The 17,071-nt window shown below is 53.5% G+C and overlaps 1 protein-coding gene across 2 annotated transcripts in view; it reads left to right on the forward strand.

Moving 5' to 3' along the window:
* ATP9A (ATPase phospholipid transporting 9A (putative)) overlaps positions 1–17,071 on the forward strand; it is a 129,473-nt gene that overhangs the window by 96,118 nt on the left and 16,284 nt on the right. For both annotated transcript variants that reach the window (XM_043553659.1, XM_043553660.1), the window contains exons 15-21: positions 442–603; positions 9,188–9,280; positions 10,346–10,429; positions 11,815–11,985; positions 14,213–14,311; positions 16,405–16,494; positions 16,607–16,751. In XM_043553659.1, the coding sequence (XP_043409594.1) occupies positions 442–603; positions 9,188–9,280; positions 10,346–10,429; positions 11,815–11,985; positions 14,213–14,311; positions 16,405–16,494; positions 16,607–16,751 (844 nt within the window). The remainder of the gene's footprint in view (positions 1–441; positions 604–9,187; positions 9,281–10,345; positions 10,430–11,814; positions 11,986–14,212; positions 14,312–16,404; positions 16,495–16,606; positions 16,752–17,071) is intronic.

A 17,071-nucleotide genomic window follows, 5' to 3' on the forward strand; every position in this document is an offset into this window, starting at 1 on the left:
GGTGGAGGCCAGGAGGTGCGGGCACACGCCCCCTTCTCCAGCTGCGACCACCAGCCGTGTCCCTGGACGTGGCCGCACGTCCCCTCGGGGGCAGACCCGCCTGGCTGAGAAGGGCCGTGGACACCTACCGGGTTGCTTACTCGTGGGGCTGCCTGTTGCCGTGGGCTCCGTGCAGGTGTCGCAGACGCCGTCGCTCCCGACCCTCTGTGCGCTCCCTCTGCCACGGCCCTGGCATGCAGCCTGCCTCTGGGCCCGGAAGAGAAGGTGAGTTGTACCGCGCCGAGGGCAGCTGGGAGGTGGGCGCCCGCAGGCCCGGAGGAGCCGAGGCCGTCGCGGGCCGGCCCCGTCTCCGCTCCCAGTTCCATCCTTGTGTTCATTTGCTTGACCTGTGAGCCGGGGCCCTGGGCGGCGTGTCTGATTTCGACCCTGTGTCCCGTTTAGGTGGCCCTCGTACAGTGGACCGAAAGCGTGGGGCTGACCCTGGTGGGCCGGGACCAGTCTTCCATGCAGCTGAGGACCCCTGGCGACCAGATCCTGAACTTCACCATCTTACAGATCTTCCCTTTCACCTACGAAAGCAAGCGCATGGGCATCATCGTGCGGGTGAGTTACCCTCCTTCTGACTTCAAGTGAGTAAATAACTCAAGCGGGCTGGCTGCTTGTGCCCTGTAGCTCCGCGTCCTTTCTTAACCCTTTCCTACCCTCTTGATCGTGACGTCTGTTGTCCAGACTCAGAAGAGAATGTAATTGCCTGAGCAGAAACGATGTCAGTCCCTCAGGCGGACAAGACCTCGGAGAGCTGATCGGCTTCTGGTTAACCTCGTTCTAGAGGGAAAGGTCTGACGTTCTAGAGGGAAAGGTCTAATGTATGCAGATGGGGCGTTTCTTGGTAATAATACATTTCTCATTGTGTACGCTTTTGTTGAACCCAGCATACCTCTCTCGAGGTGAGGTTGACATCAGCGAACCATTTTGAAGTGAGTAACTCAGCGGCATTTAGGACTGCCGTCAAGTTTCAAAACATCTTCGTAAACCCTAAAAGGAACCCTCCTACCCATGAAGTAGCGGCCCCGCATTCTTCTAGTCCCGGAACCACCGCTCTGCTCTCCGTCTCTAGGGATTTACCTACGCCGGATGGTTCGTGTAACTGCATTCCTGTGACACATGACCCATTCGGCATAATGTTGTCCAGGTTCATTCACTTTGTAGTAGGCATCAGAACTCCATTCCTTTTTTTTTTTAATGTTTATTTATTTCTGAGACAGAGAGAGACAGCATGAGTGGGGGAGGGGCAGAGAAAGAGGGTCGAGATGCAGAATCTGAAGCAGGCTCCAGGCTCTGAGCTGTCAGCACAGAGCCCTGTGCGGGGCTCAAACCCACGAACTGCGAGATCATGACCTGAGCCGAAGTCGGACTCTCAACCGACTCAGCCACCCAGGCGCCCTGAACGCCATTCCTTTTTATGGCTGCATCTGTTGAAAGACACTTGGGTTGTTTTCACCTTTTGACTGTTGGGAATGGTGCTACTTTGAGCATTCGTGTACAAGGATTTGAAGATCTGTTTTCAGCATTTTGGGGTATATACTTAGGAGTGGAGTTCCTGGGTCCTGCTGGGTCCAATACCCACTTGCTGGATAATTCCATCTTTTAGCTTTATGAAGAACCTCCAAATGGCTTTCTGTCATCTTGCACCATTTTGCGTTCCGCCACCAATGTAGGAAGGTTCCGGTTTCTCCACATCCTCGTCAACGCTTTTTATTTTCCTTCTTCACTATTTTGATTAGAGCCATTTTTGTGGCAGCAAAGTGGTATCTCGCTGAGGTTGTGATTTGCATTAACTTTATGACTAACGATGTTGAGCATATTTTCATGTGCTTATTGGCCTATTTTATATCTTCTGTGGAGAAATGCGTATTCAAATCCTTTGCCCCCCTTTTAATTTGGTTTTCTTCATTGTTGAGTTGTAAGTGTTCTTTATATAGTGTGGCTATTAGACCCTTATCAGAGAGATGCTTTGCAAATATTTTCTCTCTCTCTAGGTTGTCTTTTTACTTTCTTTTTTTTTCATCTTTTCATTTTCTTTGATAAAATTTTTTTGATTCACAGAAGTTACTAATTTTGGTGAAGCCTAATTTATCTATTTTTTTCTTTTATTGCTCTTAGGTGTCATATCCAAGACTTTATTGTTAAATCCAAGCTCATGAAAATTTACTCCTATGTATCTTTTTAAGAGTTTTGTAGTTTTGGCTCTTTCAGTCATTGATCCCTTTTGGGTTAATTTTTGTATATGGTGTGAGGTAGGGGTTCAGCTTCATCCTCTCGCACGTGTGCAAACGTTGTTCCAGCACCATTTGGTGAAGGGACCGTTGTTTATCCACTGAGTGGCCTTGGCATCCTCGTTGTAATTCAGTATTTTCAATGGTTTTTCATTCGTACAGTCACTGAAGTTATCGGGAAAATACAGCGATCGTTCAGCAGCGTCATTTTGTCATATTTATTTCAAATTGTGTTGTTATACATTTTGAAACTTGCATTGCAGTACAACCTACACAGAGAACCGTGCAAACATCATAAGCGTGCAGCTCAGGTGTCTACAAAGTTAGCACACCCACGTCACCAGCATCCAGAGCAAAGATCAGAATCCCACCCATTGTTACCCCAGCAACTCCGTTGTGCCCCTTCCTGGTCACCTACATCCCTCTCTCTCCCCACAGGGATATGACCACTCTGTTGATTTCTACCACTGATTAATCTCTTTTTTGAGATTTTTTCTTTATAGAAATCATGCAGTAGTTTCCTTTTCATGTTTGAGTACATTTGCTCAAATTTATATTTGTAAGATTCATCCATGTTTTTGTGGGTATTGTAGTTTTAGAACGTTTTTATTTTTATTTATTTAAATTGTTTTAAATGTTTGTTTATTTTGAGAGAGAGAGAGAGACAGAGAGAGTGAGAGGGGAGGGGCAGAGAGAGAGGGAGACACAGAATCTGAAACAGGCTCCAGGCTCTGAGCTGTCAGCACAGAGCCTGACGCGGGGCTCGAACTCTCGGACTGTGGGATCGTGACCTGAGCTGAAGTCGGATGCTTAACCGACTGAGCCACCCAGGCGCTCCAAGGGAGCTTTAAAAGTGCAGATCACTTTCGTCCCATCTGGATCTGTTTTGGTCTTGGAATGGCTCCTTGGTATTTGTAAAGGTTTTTCACATTATTCGGCTTGATTGGGGTAAACCCTGCTCAATCCTGGGCAACTTCGGAATGTGACTCCTCTTTTTGGTTTGGTCTTTAAAAGAAAGGAGACTCCCCTCTACCTTGATGTACCCGAGTGTGTTATGCCTGAAAGATCAAAGAGCTGTAGGTTCTATTATAGTAAGTTGGTAACAGTAGTGTGAGTACTTAGCGATCAGGGTAATTAGGAGCAGAGGTGCCAGCGACAGTAGGGATGGTAACGGCTGTAGGAACAGCAATAACGTGACGACAGGTAGCGTTTAATGATGCTCGTTGTGTGCCAGCGGCTGTTCTAAAGGATTTCCAGAAACTCACTCATTAAGCCTTAGCATAAGCCAACAAGGTAGGTACCATTTTGATTGGCATTTGGCAAAGGAGAAAATGGAAGGGTAGGGGGGCTCAGGATTCTCCCCACGTTCACACAGCTGGATAATGGCGGAGCTGGGGCTGGACCCCAGGCGATATGGCCCCCAAGTCCAGGCTCTTTAACCACGACGACCTGGGAGTTTGGGTGTGGTGAGCGGGGCATCGAAAAGCTTGTGGAGTACCCCTAGTAATGCTGGAGTACTGTGTCGTGTGTTCTGCCTGGCAGATTTCCCCACACTTAGCGGTATAAAACGGTAGAAGGTAGTATCTCACGGGGTCTGTGGGCCAGGAATCTGGGTGCAGCTTCGCTGGGTCCTCTGGCCTGTGGTTTCTCACAGGCCGCTGTCGTCCGGGGTTCAGCCGGGGCAGGATCCAGCTGAAAACCAGATAAAATCAGTGCTGTGGGTGGGATTCGGCTCCTTGCGGTTGTTGGACGGAAGGCTTTAGTTCTCCGCTCTTTTGGTAGGAGGCCACCCTCGTTCACTGTTCCACCGGCCTCCCCGTAGGTCAGCTCCCTTGTCGGCGGGCTTCATCAGAGTGAGCAAGATGGAGGGCAGAGTCTTTGCAACCTGATGTCAGAACTGGCCTCCCATCGCTTCTGCCTTGCTTACTAGAAGCTGGTTACAGGGTCCAACCCCCACTCAGTGGGAGTGGGTCTCACCAGGGCATGGAGTATGAGGGAGTAGGGGTCATTGGAGGGGGTAGGGATCATTGGAGGGAGTAGGGGTCGTTAGAGGGAGTAGGGGTCATTGGAGAGGGTAGGGGTCATTGGAGGGAGTAGGGGTCATTGGAGGGAGTAGGGGTCACTGGAGGGGGCAGGAGTCACTGGAGGGGGTAGGGATCATTGGAGAGGACAGGGGTCTTTTGAGGGGGCAGGGGTCATTGGGGGGGGCAGGGGTCATTGGATGGGGTAGGGGCCATTGGAGGGGGTAGGGGTCTTTGGAGGGGGTAGGGGTCATTGGAGGGGGTGGGGGTCATTGGGGCGGGGGTCATTGGAGAGAGTAGGAGTCTTGGAGGGGGCAGGGGTCATTGGAGGGGGCAGGGGTCATTGGAGGGGGTAGGGGTCATTGGAGGGGGTGGGGGTCTTTGGAGGGGGTGGGGTTCATTGGAGAGGGTAGGGGTCTTTGGAGGAAGTAGGGGTCATGGGAGGGACTAGGGGTCATTGGGAGGAAGTAGGGGGTCATTGGGAGGAAGTAGGGGTCATTGGGAGCCACAGAAGAAACAGCTCCATGAGCTGCTGTTCTGATGACCCAGTGACATAGCCTGAATGTGCTTTGAATTTTTGTTAACATTTATTTACTTATTTTTTGAGAGAGAGAGAGAGACAGAGAGACAGAGCATGAGTGGGGGAGGGGCAGAGAGAAGAAGACACAGAATCCAAAGCAGGCTCCAAGTTCTGAGCTGTCAACACAGAGCCCGATGTGGGGCTCGAACCCATGGACTGTGAGATCATGACCTGAGCCAAAGTCGGACACCCAACCGACTGAGCCACCTAGGGGCCCCGAATGTGCTTTGAAAATGACACATTTTAAGGGATTTTTGTGTCCCTGATTCCAATTTTTGGGTGGGAGGGGAGCTTTTTCTCCCATGCTGCTGCTGCTTTTCTCACTGGCCCATACCTGGTCTGACCCATGGCTTCTAGACTGTATCTTGAGCACACATCTGATGTCAAGAACGTGGCCTGGCAGCTGCAGCACGGATCGTGCGTGTGGGTGTTTCCTGGGGAATCGGAGTCATTAATCGCCTCCGGAATCGCTTTTGTTCCAGCCTTTATTTTTTCAAGTTCTAGGACCGGGGTCTCCGCTGAAGTCATTCGAGGGTTGAATCATCATCAGATAGTACCCAGTATCAGCCGTTCTAGGATAAGTGAGCAATATATCCGCCCTTCCTTTAGCTGTGAAGGGCTTTCATTCCCAGATACACGTCCTATTTTATGACATGTGGGTCCACATCTTCTCACAGCAAGAACAGGGCCCTGTACCTTGAAGTAGGGGATACTTACTGGATGGGAAAAATCTATCATTAAACTTTTTTTTAAATGTTTACTTTTGAGAGAGAAAGAGACAGACAAAGCATGATTGGGGGAGGGGCAGAGAAACAGGGAGACCCAGAATCCGAAGCAGGCTCCAGGCTCCGAGCTGTCAGCACAGAACCCCATTCGGGACTCGGACTCATGACCCGTGAGATCATGACCTGAGCTGAAGTCGGATGCTTAACCGACTGAGCCACCCAGGCGCCCCTATATCTATCATTATTTTAAAATAGCACCACCCCCCTTCCAAGGTTATGGAAAACAAACCAACTCAACATTGAATTAAAGCATTCAGAACAGATACATACATCAAGAGCTCAAATTGTTCTTTGTTTTCACCACCAAAGACCAACCATTCATCCCTCTTCAGAGACTTTCCCTTTTAGTTTTTTTCTACGCGTATACGAGTGTAAATACCCACACGCATTTGTATGAACTTGGCATTGAGCGTCACATGAGGCTTTCTAAACTCTTCCCCCTGTTGAACAATATGGATGGTGGAAATTTTCTCATATTAGTAAAGTGTGATTTTTTATGATTTTAATGCATGCGTGGTGTTTTGTTGAAGAAATATACCATTATTTGATTAAATATTCTCAGATACTGCACATTTTTCATTTCTCACTACTAAAAGTCAGTCTGTGAGCATCTGTCTTTGTTAGGCTGGCTTTAATGACATGCGTATTTTTGCTAAGTTTTGTTTTCTGACCTGTCTCCCTCCTTATTCTTGCCTTTGACCCGTGGAAATCAGCCTTCGGGGCAAGTGGACAGGTTCTCCATTCTCCAGAAACCTCCCTAAACTCTTCTAATGCAGCCGTTCTCGCCCTGGGGCCATTTTGCCCCCAAGGGGACATTCGAAAAAGTTGGGAGACATTTTGGTCGTCCCAAGTCAGGGTTGACCTCCTCTCCTAGGTAGAGGCCAAGACGCCTCCTCACGAAGAATAACCCACCCCAAACGTTAATCGTGCCGGGGCCAGCAGCTTAGTTCTCATGCACCCAGATATCCTGTCTGGTTATTTGGAAATACCCGCCCAGTCACCTGAGGTGAGGGAATGTCAGCTCCGCTGTGACACATCTTGGTTTGGTGACCGTTGGCAGTTACGGGCTCACTCACCTCGCTCACCAGCCCTCCCGACGCGTGTGAGCGCTTGGATGGCACTTGGCAGGGACTTGCAGGCAAAGTCCTTCCCTGGCGTGCATCTCTGCCTTCTGGGGTTTCCTTGGGGGCTCGTGCGCTTGTGTCTCTGAAAGGAAGGCTGCCGTCGCCCGCCTTATTTCTGTTGCGTGTAGATGTTCCACTGCCCTCCCCCGGCCCGTCCCACGCGGAACGATGGAGGCCGATCGGTGCTGTAGATCAGACCCTTGTCATTGTTTGCATAGAAGAGGCCTTTGAACAGGGGCCAGGATGAGACCACAGTGGAAAAAGATGAGGCCCCAAAACAATGCCGCGCAACTGGCAGCTCTCAAACGTACAGCGTGATCTCGCCATCGTATGGGAGCGAGGTAACCTTGTGATGAACCGAGTGGGAGGAAGTGAGTAACGGGAGGAGACAGTCGGTGCAGTGTTTGAATTGGACGAGCCGTCCGCGCCCTCCAGAGCGCCCTTCGCAGTAGAGGAAACTGGGGAGGGGACGCTATTTCCTACGGCTCTGTTGTCAGGCACCGTTCGGGTTGAGGCAAGAGGGAAAAAAGCCCCGGGATGCTTCCGTGCTCAGACCCCACGGCTCTCTCTGGCCCGAGTCACAAGCAGGCGTGGGTGTGTGGGATCCGTCAGAGGTGAAGCATGGGCTGCTGCTGGCTTTAGAGACGCAGGTGCCTGTTCGTGGCCGGTGGGCGCTTTTGTGAGCAAGCATGTAGTTCTCAAAGATTATCAGCGATGAGAGGGCCCTGGAAAGCTGTTCTGAAGAAGGAGACGTGCACCACTAATTTGGCCCTGGGTATTTATTTCGTGTTTAGTTAACGCGTTCACAGGTGGGCTTTCGGGGCTTTCCCGGGGGAGGAAAATTGAGGGATGAGGTGGTAATGGCCATGCTCTGTTCCCTCACCCCTCTTCCCCCCCAGGCCCCCCACCCCCGTGGTGGGAGTTCCCGAGGAAGGAGTCACAGAGTAAGAACCAGGGCTCAGAGCCATTGTTCCTTGAAGCCAGGGCTCCTCAGCCTCCGTGCTGTTGACACTGGGGCCAGATGGTTCTTGGTTGTGGCTGTCCCGTGCACCCTGGGACTCTCAGCAGCATCCTTGGCCTCTATCCGCTGGATGCCAGGAGTAGTCACCCCCTCGTTATGACAACCAAAAAGGTCTCCAGATACTGCCCCATGCAAAATCCCCTCCATTGAGAACCACTGGGCGAGGCCTTGGTCCCCACACACAGTGCGGTTGAGGGACGCACAGAGTTACCGTCACCCTAGCGGGCTGATTACGCTGAGTGGGCGTTTTCTGGGTGTCTGGCCCTTGGCTGCGTGCTCTGTGTAGGTGACTTCGTTTAAGCCCCAACAGCCTGCGTGGTAAGAGTTGTTCCTGTTTTACAGATGAGAGAACTGAGGCTTAGAGAAAAGAAGCAGCATGTCCCGAGTGCACACAGCTGGAAGCTGGTGTCGGGTCTAAGCCTTCAACGCCTGGGCCATGGTGTTATCTACCCCCCCCCCCCCCTGAAAAGCTGGTCAGTGTGAACAAAAATCTGGGTCATTTGATGGCTTGCAAGTCCTCAAGTAGGGGGGTCTGGAATGATCGGGATTAGCAGTTCTCAGTGAAGGCAGTTTGCTCCCCAGGGGACATTTGTTTATGTCTGGAGATATTTGGGCTGTCCCCATGGGGGTGTGGCCGACCTCTAGTGGGGACAGGCCAGGGACACTGTAGAAGGTCCTGGAATGCACAGGCCAGCCCCCACGGCAAGGAATTCCCCAGCCCATATGTGAACAATGCCAAAACTGAGAACCCCGCTCTGGGATAAGTACCTTACTTCCCCATCTTTTTGGGTAGACCACAATTGGGTGATCCTAGCAGTCCTGTGTGTAAATTAAAGATGATCTTACGGGGGCGCCTGGGGGGCTCAGTCGGTTAAGCATCCGACTTCAGCTCAGGTCATGATCTCACGCTCCGTGAGTTCGAGTCCCGCGTCGGGCTGTGTGCCAACAGCTCGGAGCCCGGAGCCTGCTTCGGATTCTGTGTCTCCTCCTCTCTCTGCCCCTCCCCCGCTCACGCTCTGTCTCTGTCTCTCAAAACTGAATAAACATTTAAAAAAAAAAAAGATCTTACAGCGTGCGAGTCTGTTTCTGCTGAGATAGTAATAACTTTAAAAACAAACTTCTGAAATCCTTTTGATCTTTCTTTCCTCATTTAATGCTTTTCCAAACGCTTTGAGTTTTCTTCTATTTTCTGTGGCCTTTGCCCCCAAGTGAGCGCCACGCCCCCCTCCGCCCCCTTCTGGCTTTTTATCTTTGGCCAAGTGACAAAACATCAGCGTCCCCTGAGTTTGTACGCCATCTGTCATGGGAGGTGGGCACTGGAGCAGAAAGCGGGTGTTCCTTTTGGGTATTCATTCCACTGCCCCCCCCCCCCCCCCCCAGGACGAGTCAACGGGAGAGATCACGTTTTACATGAAGGGAGCGGATGTTGTCATGGCTGGGATCGTGCAGTACAATGACTGGCTGGAGGAAGAGGTACGTGGGGTGTGGGGAGCGAGAACCGCAGAGGCATGTCTTGGAGGCCTTGCGTGGTGTGGTAACACGGGTCTCTGTGCTCGTTGTCTGTGGCTATGTAACACATCACCCCCAAACGTAGCAGCTTAGAATGACGCAGTTTTATTTCTCATGGATTCTGTGGGCCAGGCATCTGTCCACAGCTTGGCCGGCCGTCCTTTGCAGGGTCTCTCAAGCAGTTGCTTGGGACTGAGGTCTCATCTGAAGGTTCAAGCGGGGCAAGGCCCACGTCCAGGCTCAAGAGTCCGCCCCTCACTGGTTTTTGGCTGGAGGCAGGTAGCAGGAGGGTGGGGATCCTTGAGGGTCCGCGTCACGGGCTGCCTATCTTGATTGGTTATGTGGAGAATTGGCCACAGCAAGGAGAGAAGAAACTCTTGGGTTTGTCGGGTCATTTTTCTTTTGTCTCTCAGCTCCAGGTCGGGGGGCGAGGGGGGGGAGGCACAGTTTCCATTCAGTAATGTTATATTTTCAGGTAGAGGGTTTGCAAACTCAAAGGAGGGGCTGGGCAGGTAAGTCAGATAAAACAGGCCGGGGGGGGGGGGAGTCTTTCCAACAGGGTCGCACTTTGTGTGTTAAGCCTATCAGAATATTCTTCACCTGACAGCTGTTTTCTGGGAATACGTAGAAGCAGCTGCTTTTCATCCATCATTGAATGGATGTGGTCTTTTGGGAGAGCATGCATGGTTGTGTCAGAGGTTTGGTTTTTTCCCAACAAGCCAGACATCCAGGTTTGTCTGTGAAGTCTTACAGTGTTGACTTAGCTTTTGAAACATGTACTGTGCCCGTCAAAGAAAACCTATGCGTAGACCATGGTTGGCCTGCAGGCTGCCATGTTGCAATCTCCCTTTCGAAGGTCTGCTTCAGGGAAGGTTGCTTTAGGGGAAAGCGATGTTTGGATTGGCCGGTTTGTCTCTGCCCCTGGTAGGGGCCTGTCCACATTAGCGTCCAGCCTTCCTCCACGAGAGTCAGGGGCTCGGAGGCAAGGCCCTGAGTGTGGCTCTCCACCGACTGCGGTCTGCTTTTCAGTGTGGAAACATGGCCCGAGAAGGACTGCGGGTTCTCGTGGTGGCGAAGAAGTCTCTAGCAGAGGAGCAATATCAAGACTTTGAGGTAAGTGGTCCTGTGATCTTTCCATTGTGTTTTGCAGTTTCCGTACGTCTTCCCCTCTCTGGCTCTATCTCCTCTTCGTCTGCCCCTCGCTCAGTCTGCTCTAGCCATGCCGATGTCCTTTCTGAGCACCCCAGGCTCACTTCTGTCCCAGGGCCTTTGCACTTGCTGTTCTCTCTGCCTGGAACTCCCTTCCTTCACAGACCTCCCTGGCCTGCTCCCTCGCTTCCTTTGGGTCTCTGCTCAAATGCCGCCTCCTCTGAGAAGTCTTCCCGGACTCCCCATCTAAGGCAGCCCCACCTCACCACTCGCCGTCCACCACCCCGCTTAGCTTTCTTCACTGCACTAATCACCATCTAGAATGGACTCGTTTATATGTTTACATCTAACATTCTTCTTAATACCTCCTTTCGGGAATAAAATCTTTTCTAGAGCAGAGGCGGTCAGTCGGGTTTGCTGTCACATCCTAACATTTAGGGTGGTCACTGGCGCATAGTTCACCCTCTGGAAAATTTGAAATGAATCACCCCCTTGGAGCCCTCAGTTTTTTGAGCTGTAAAAAGAGTTTAACTAGATCGTTGACTTTCACGGCTTAGGGGCTCCAGCATAAATATGCCTGGTTTATTGTCCTCTTGTCCCGCGGATTGCATGTTCCTTGAGGGGAAGGGCCCTTGTATCCCCAGGCCTGGCACAAAGCGAAGTGCATGCATGTGCGTAGGACCGAAAGGGAGAGACAGGTGTTTGGGGACAGGCTTCTGGGGTCCTTGTCATGCTTCACCCAGAGAAGCTGTGCTTGATGGTGTCTCTTCCATGTGCTTGAGTTCTTTGTAAAGTTTTCTTTAGCAAGAGTTCCGGCCCTGATAAATTCTACTGTCTTTTCATGTTTAAAGGCACGTGTTTGAATCAGCTCCTTAGGGGATTCTTGATTTTCTTCCATGTCTTTACCACCCTGGAAAGTGGCTAAACGGAAGGGTTGGGTCGGTGGTCTTTGGAGGTGGGACTTCGTCTTCAGAAAACCCAGTGATCAGGGATTCTTGGTCACAAAGTGCACGTTGTGTGTGGGAGATCTTGAGGGTACCAGTCCTTGTAACAACCCAGCGAGGTGGGGGCTGTTACTGCCGCTTTCTGGGTGAAAACAGCTAAGGCTCAGATAAGTCGAGCAACTTGCTGGAAGTTGCACAGCCAGGTAAGTGTCGAGGAAAGGGTGGAGTCAGGGCCCGTCCGAGGTCTGGGCTGATCAACTTGGAAGGAGGCTGGGAGCCTCGGTTCATCCCTTTGAGGTCCAGCCACGCGCCGGGGTCCCCCCTTGGTGTCCTACTCCTGACGGCGGTCAGCCCGGCCCCCTCCCCACCGCCAGCAGTGACCGTGTGTCCCCTGCCGTGTCCCAGGCCCGCTACGTCCAGGCCAAGCTGAGCGTGCACGACCGCTCCCTCAAAGTGGCCACGGTGATCGAGAGCCTGGAGATGGAAATGGGGTTGCTCTGTCTCACGGGGGTGGAGGACCAGCTGCAGGCGGACGTGAGGCCCACCCTGGAGACCCTGAGGAACGCGGGCATCAAGGTAGGGAGCACCTGCCCGGGACCCGGCCGCTGAAACGGCCGCCGCCTTGTGGGAGCGAGCTTCAGAATCATCCTGCCGCGGGTGTAGAGACGAGGAGGAGAGGGGGACGCGGGGAGCGAGGGAGGAACGAGGAGCAGAGTGCGTGGGCAGCGACCCAGAGCCCTGTCTCACCTGGACCGCTGCGTCCCTCCCGCTCCTCCAGCCCTGCCCTGAAGGCCACACCGGGCCCCCCGAAGGCGCGGCTGCGTGCAGCCCCGTATCCCTCAGGGCCAGGCTGTGTGTCCAGATGCTCGGGGTGTTCAGTACCTTCTCGCTGAGTGACCGGACGGCCAGCCGTCTGCTGCTGTTCTGGGTGAATGAGTGACCGCCCGCACCTCAAACTGCCCTATTTATTACGCTGTTTGGGGTCCAAAAGAGAAAGAAAAAAAAAAACCGACCCGACAATCCGGTAGTTTCATCCGGAGAGGCCAGTAGAGGGCGTCGGAGGAGCAGGCTACACCTCAGAGGACCCCAGCCGAGCAGCCTGACTGGCTGGAAGCTCCTGGAAACGTGTCATGTTTGCCCAGAAGCAGCTCTCCCTTGCGTCCCCCACCAGTACGCGGCACAGGCTCCTGTGAGCGGGGCCGCAGTAGGGGCCGAGCTCCGGCCACATGAGCGGGGAGGGCGCACGTTTCACCGTGAACCGGGTTCTGTCACGTGTCCTTGGCCCCCAGACCTGGTCCCTGGCGAGGGAGTTGTCAGCCACGTCCCAGTTTCGGAAGAGCCGTCCGAAGTCAGAAGGGCTGGTGCTTAATTAACTTTGTCACTGGCAACTTCTGAGGCCACTTCTCTCCGGGTCGTGGAATATTCTGGTTCCTGCTTCTGGCTTCATCCTCAGCTGCTCCTCCCCGAGGCCGCTGTCTCCAGAAGGAGGGGTGTTTTGTTCCCACTGTGGACTGGACTTCTCTTCCTGCTTTCCCTGGTCAGACGGGAGGGGGAAGGGAGCACAGGGGCGAGGCGTCCAGGGACTCTGTAGGTGCGGTCTAGCGGAAAGCTCTTTCACGGGCCGGAACGTGTCGGAACTTGGACAATGGCTACTTCAGCCCCTTCCCAGAGGCAGCAGGCGGGGCCAGGCGAGGCAGGAAGGTCCTAGGGCTCAGGCCTGGGCACTTACCCACACGTGCCCCCCTGTCGTCCCCACATGGGACATCAGTCATGTGGTGCACCAATGACTTTCCATGCGTTTCTAGAACTTGGGCCTCCCAGCTCCGTCCCCGGTGTTTGCTTTCGTACAGCAGACCCTGAAAACTGGCACCAAGCTGGGGTCGCTTAAAAGGATATTATCTTTATGGGCAGATGGGACGTTGAGAGGAGGGGCTGACAGCCACCAGGGGCCGGGCCAGGGGCAAGGGCCCCCAGAAGGGCCCGCCTGTCTCACTGCCTGGGTTGGAATCTGATTTCTCCGCCGACTGCCTCGGCGATCCTTGGCAAGTGGCTTCTCGGCGCTCCGTGTCCTGCCTTATAAAGTTACCGTGAAGGCCCCGTGTGCTAAACGTGGACAGTGTTTGATGGGTACCTAGCACGGTGAACTGCCAGCATGCGCTTTGTCCAGTGACTCTGGGAGAACACACGGCTGATGTGTGGACTTAGAGCAGGAAGCGCATTCCGCTTGCACTTGGAAGACCTGGATTCTGGGCCTGGTCGGGACCGGAACTAGCTGTGTGGCTTTGGGGCAAGCCGCTCCCCTCTCTGGGCTCACGGCGGCAAACTGCAGAACGACGTCTCAGGAGGTGTGGAGGAGCCTGGCGCATTGACCGTTGGCTTAACCGGCCGCGTAGAAAGACCGGATGCGACGTGAGAAATCAGTGTTTCCTGTAGGACCCGGAAGTGACCCCTCCCCCATACCGCCTTCCCCTTCTTTGAGATTATTTATTGCCTTAAGAGAGATTTCCGGAAGGGGGATTATGAGGTCAGAGGCCAAGCTTCGTGGTGTCTGTTGAAGCACGTGGCCAAGTGCTTCTCTGCAAGTATCGTACCAGCCTTTGCTGCCACCAGCAGTGGTCACTTGGGGGTCCTCGAGCCCCCCAAGTGGGGTATCCCCGTGGTTTGTGCTGGGGACACCGGGAGCCTCGAGGTACATGGAATGAATCAAGTTTAGCTCGGTGTTCTTGGGGACCGGGGCTGACACGGGCTCCGGGCTGGCCTTGACCACTTACCAAGAGGAGGCCCCCCTGTGCTGCGATTCCAGGTTTGGATGCTGACGGGGGACAAGCTGGAGACGGCCACATGCACAGCCAAGAATGCACATCTGGTGACCAGAAACCAAGACATCCACGTTTTCCGGCTGGTACGGTGCTCTCTGTGTTGGGGCCTCGTGGGGGTGACGCTGCAGTTTTGCCCTGTGACCTCATGACCTTGAGTGGGCCCCTAAAGTATAGAGGGGAAAACTTACAGCACTGGTTTGGGTGGGATTACTGAATGACCCAGGTGGGGCTACAGGATTCCTCCTGGGGGTGGCTCAGCAGCACCTCGTTACTGCTGTGTTCTTAACCTGGCGGGGGTCATGGTCCCTTTGAGAAGCTGTCAAAAAGCACAGTCAGGCCTGACCGGGTGGGGAGGTGAGCGCCACTCTGTAGGCGGGACACAGCAGTCCTGCTCCTGAGGTCGGAGCCCCCATACCCAGTGAGTGGAGAGGCTCCACGTGCGGTGGGAATGTCCCCTTGCCCCCCGCCTTTGGTCCCTGCCACGCAGAGCCTTCAGGAGACGCAGCCATTCTGGCAACAGCACAAACAGCATCGTGTGGAGGCACATATGGTCAGTCTCCATTATACGCGGACTCCATATTTGCAAATTCACCTACTTACTAAAATATATTGGTAACCCCAAAACCAGTGCTCAGGGTGCTTTCAGAGTCCTCTGTGGGCATGTGCAGAGCAGCGAGAAATTGTGGCTGCCAAATGTGCGCATCATTCCCAGCTGAGGTCAAACAAGGCGATCCCCTGCCTTCTCCGCTCTCGTGCTGCACAGAAGCCCAGTTCCCGATCGACTTAGTGCCGCCTTTTTTTTTTTTTTTTTTTTTGCATTTTTGTGTTAGTGACTTCATTGTTTAAGATGCCCCCCTCCCCATCACAGTGCTGGAGTGCCATCTAGCATTGCTGAGCTCGGGAAGGCTATGATGTGCCTTGTGGAGAGAGTATGTGTGTTGGATCACCTTCCTTTGGGCATGAGTTACGGTGCTGTTGGTTGTGAATTCAGTGTTAATGAATCAAAAAAAAAAAGTCTATTTTAAAAGATGTCTTTCAACGGAAACACATATAAAACAAGGTTATGTGTTGATTGACAAAAATACTGTGGCCAGAGGCTCACAGGAACCTGGCCCCGTATTCCCCCTACAGGAGCAACGAACAGATAGTTACTTGTTAAGTCGGTGTTCACAGCGACCTCATAGAGTGTAGCTACTGGAAATAACAAGGACAGACCGTGTGTTCTTTATATTCTGTATTCTATGCATTCTGTATAGTTAGGGGTTACAGGTGCCAACCCGTGTGACCGTCTGCTTTTGTAAATAAAGTTTTATTTACACACAGATATGCCCCTTTGTTTTCACCTATTGCCTCTGGCCGCTGTGATGCCATGGCAGCAGAGTTGAGTAGTTTGTTTTTTTTTTTTAATTTTTTTTTTTGACGTTTATTTATTTTTGAGACAGAGAGAGACAGAGCATGAACGGGGGAGGGTCAGAGAGAGAGGGAGACACAGAATCCGAAACAGGCTCCAGGCTCCGAGCCATCAGCCCAGAGCCCGATGCGGGGCTCGAACTCAGGGACCGCGAGATCGTGACCTGAGCCGAAGTCGGACGCTCAACCGACTGAGCCACCCAGGTGCCCCAAGAGTTGAGTAGTTTTGACAAACACGGTAGGGTCCACAGAGCCTGTCTGACATCTGGTCTAGTACAGAAAAGTTGGCCACCCTGCCAGATGCCTGGCTGCTGACGCCTGCCCCACGGCCCCCTGGGTGTGTGGCTTTAGAGGGGCTCACACAGCTCGCCACGCTTTCATTTCCTTACATGTGGAGTCCAGCCGTGGCCGTCGCGCACCTTGTAGGGTTGCTGGGCGAGGTCAGTGGGGACGATCCACGAAAAGTGCTTAGCGCGGTGCCTGGCACTCAATGAAAGTACGGTCATTTTTAGCTCCTGTTTTTATGCTGTGGGTCACAGCTGTCCTGGGGGAAATGCAAGGTGATCGTTGGTGCACAGGCCCTCCCGATTCCCCCAGAATCATAACAAACAGGATTGAATTTGGCTCTGGGTCTGCCGGCAGGGGAGGGGCAGGGGTCCTTGGCTGGGGTGGCCATTGTCTCCGGACCGGCTTCAGGAAGCCGCTGTTTGTTGTTCTTCCATCTCCGGAGAGCGGGGGCCCCCTCCACGCCTGTGTTCCCTTCCAGGTGACCAACCGGAGTGAGGCCCACCTCGAGCTGAACGCTTTCCGCAGGAAGCATGACTGCGCCCTGGTCATCTCGGGGGACTCCCTGGAGGTGGGTGCGGGGGCCCCGCCGGCCGGGCTCTCCCTGGGAGTGCGCGCCCCTCCCTGCTCTGGTGGGGGCCGCGGCCTTGGTTGATGCCCCCCCCCCCGCCTTCCCCTCCCAGATTTGCCTCAAGTACTACGAGTACGAGTTTATGGAGCTGGCCTGCCAGTGCCCGGCTGTCGTCTGCTGCCGCTGCACCCCCACCCAGAAGGCCCAGATCGTGCGCCTGCTGCAGGAACGCACGGGGAAGCTCACCTGTGCGGTAGGTAGGTGCCGCCCCCGCCCCCCACCGGCCCCGGCCCGCTGGCACGTGCATTCGCTTTGCAAGGGTAACGGGGACCCTGCTGCAACTCAGATCCCCCGGGCCATGTTCCTCGGGTCGTGATCCTTTCCCCCAGCCGACGCGGGCTCCGGAATTCATATGATTATGATTATGATTTTTTTTAGTATTTCCCTTTGGGTTGGAGTCGATAAGCGTGTTCTAGGGCTTTCCTCCATGGCTTGCTCCTCCTTTGCTAGTGATGCAGGAGGCAGCACAGCTGAGGGCTGGAGGCCACACGCCGTGGAGGGGACCCGGGTTCCCAGT

This window comes from Prionailurus bengalensis, chromosome A3 (assembly GCF_016509475.1).
Source record: "Prionailurus bengalensis isolate Pbe53 chromosome A3, Fcat_Pben_1.1_paternal_pri, whole genome shotgun sequence".
Lineage (NCBI taxonomy): Eukaryota > Metazoa > Chordata > Mammalia > Carnivora > Felidae > Prionailurus > Prionailurus bengalensis.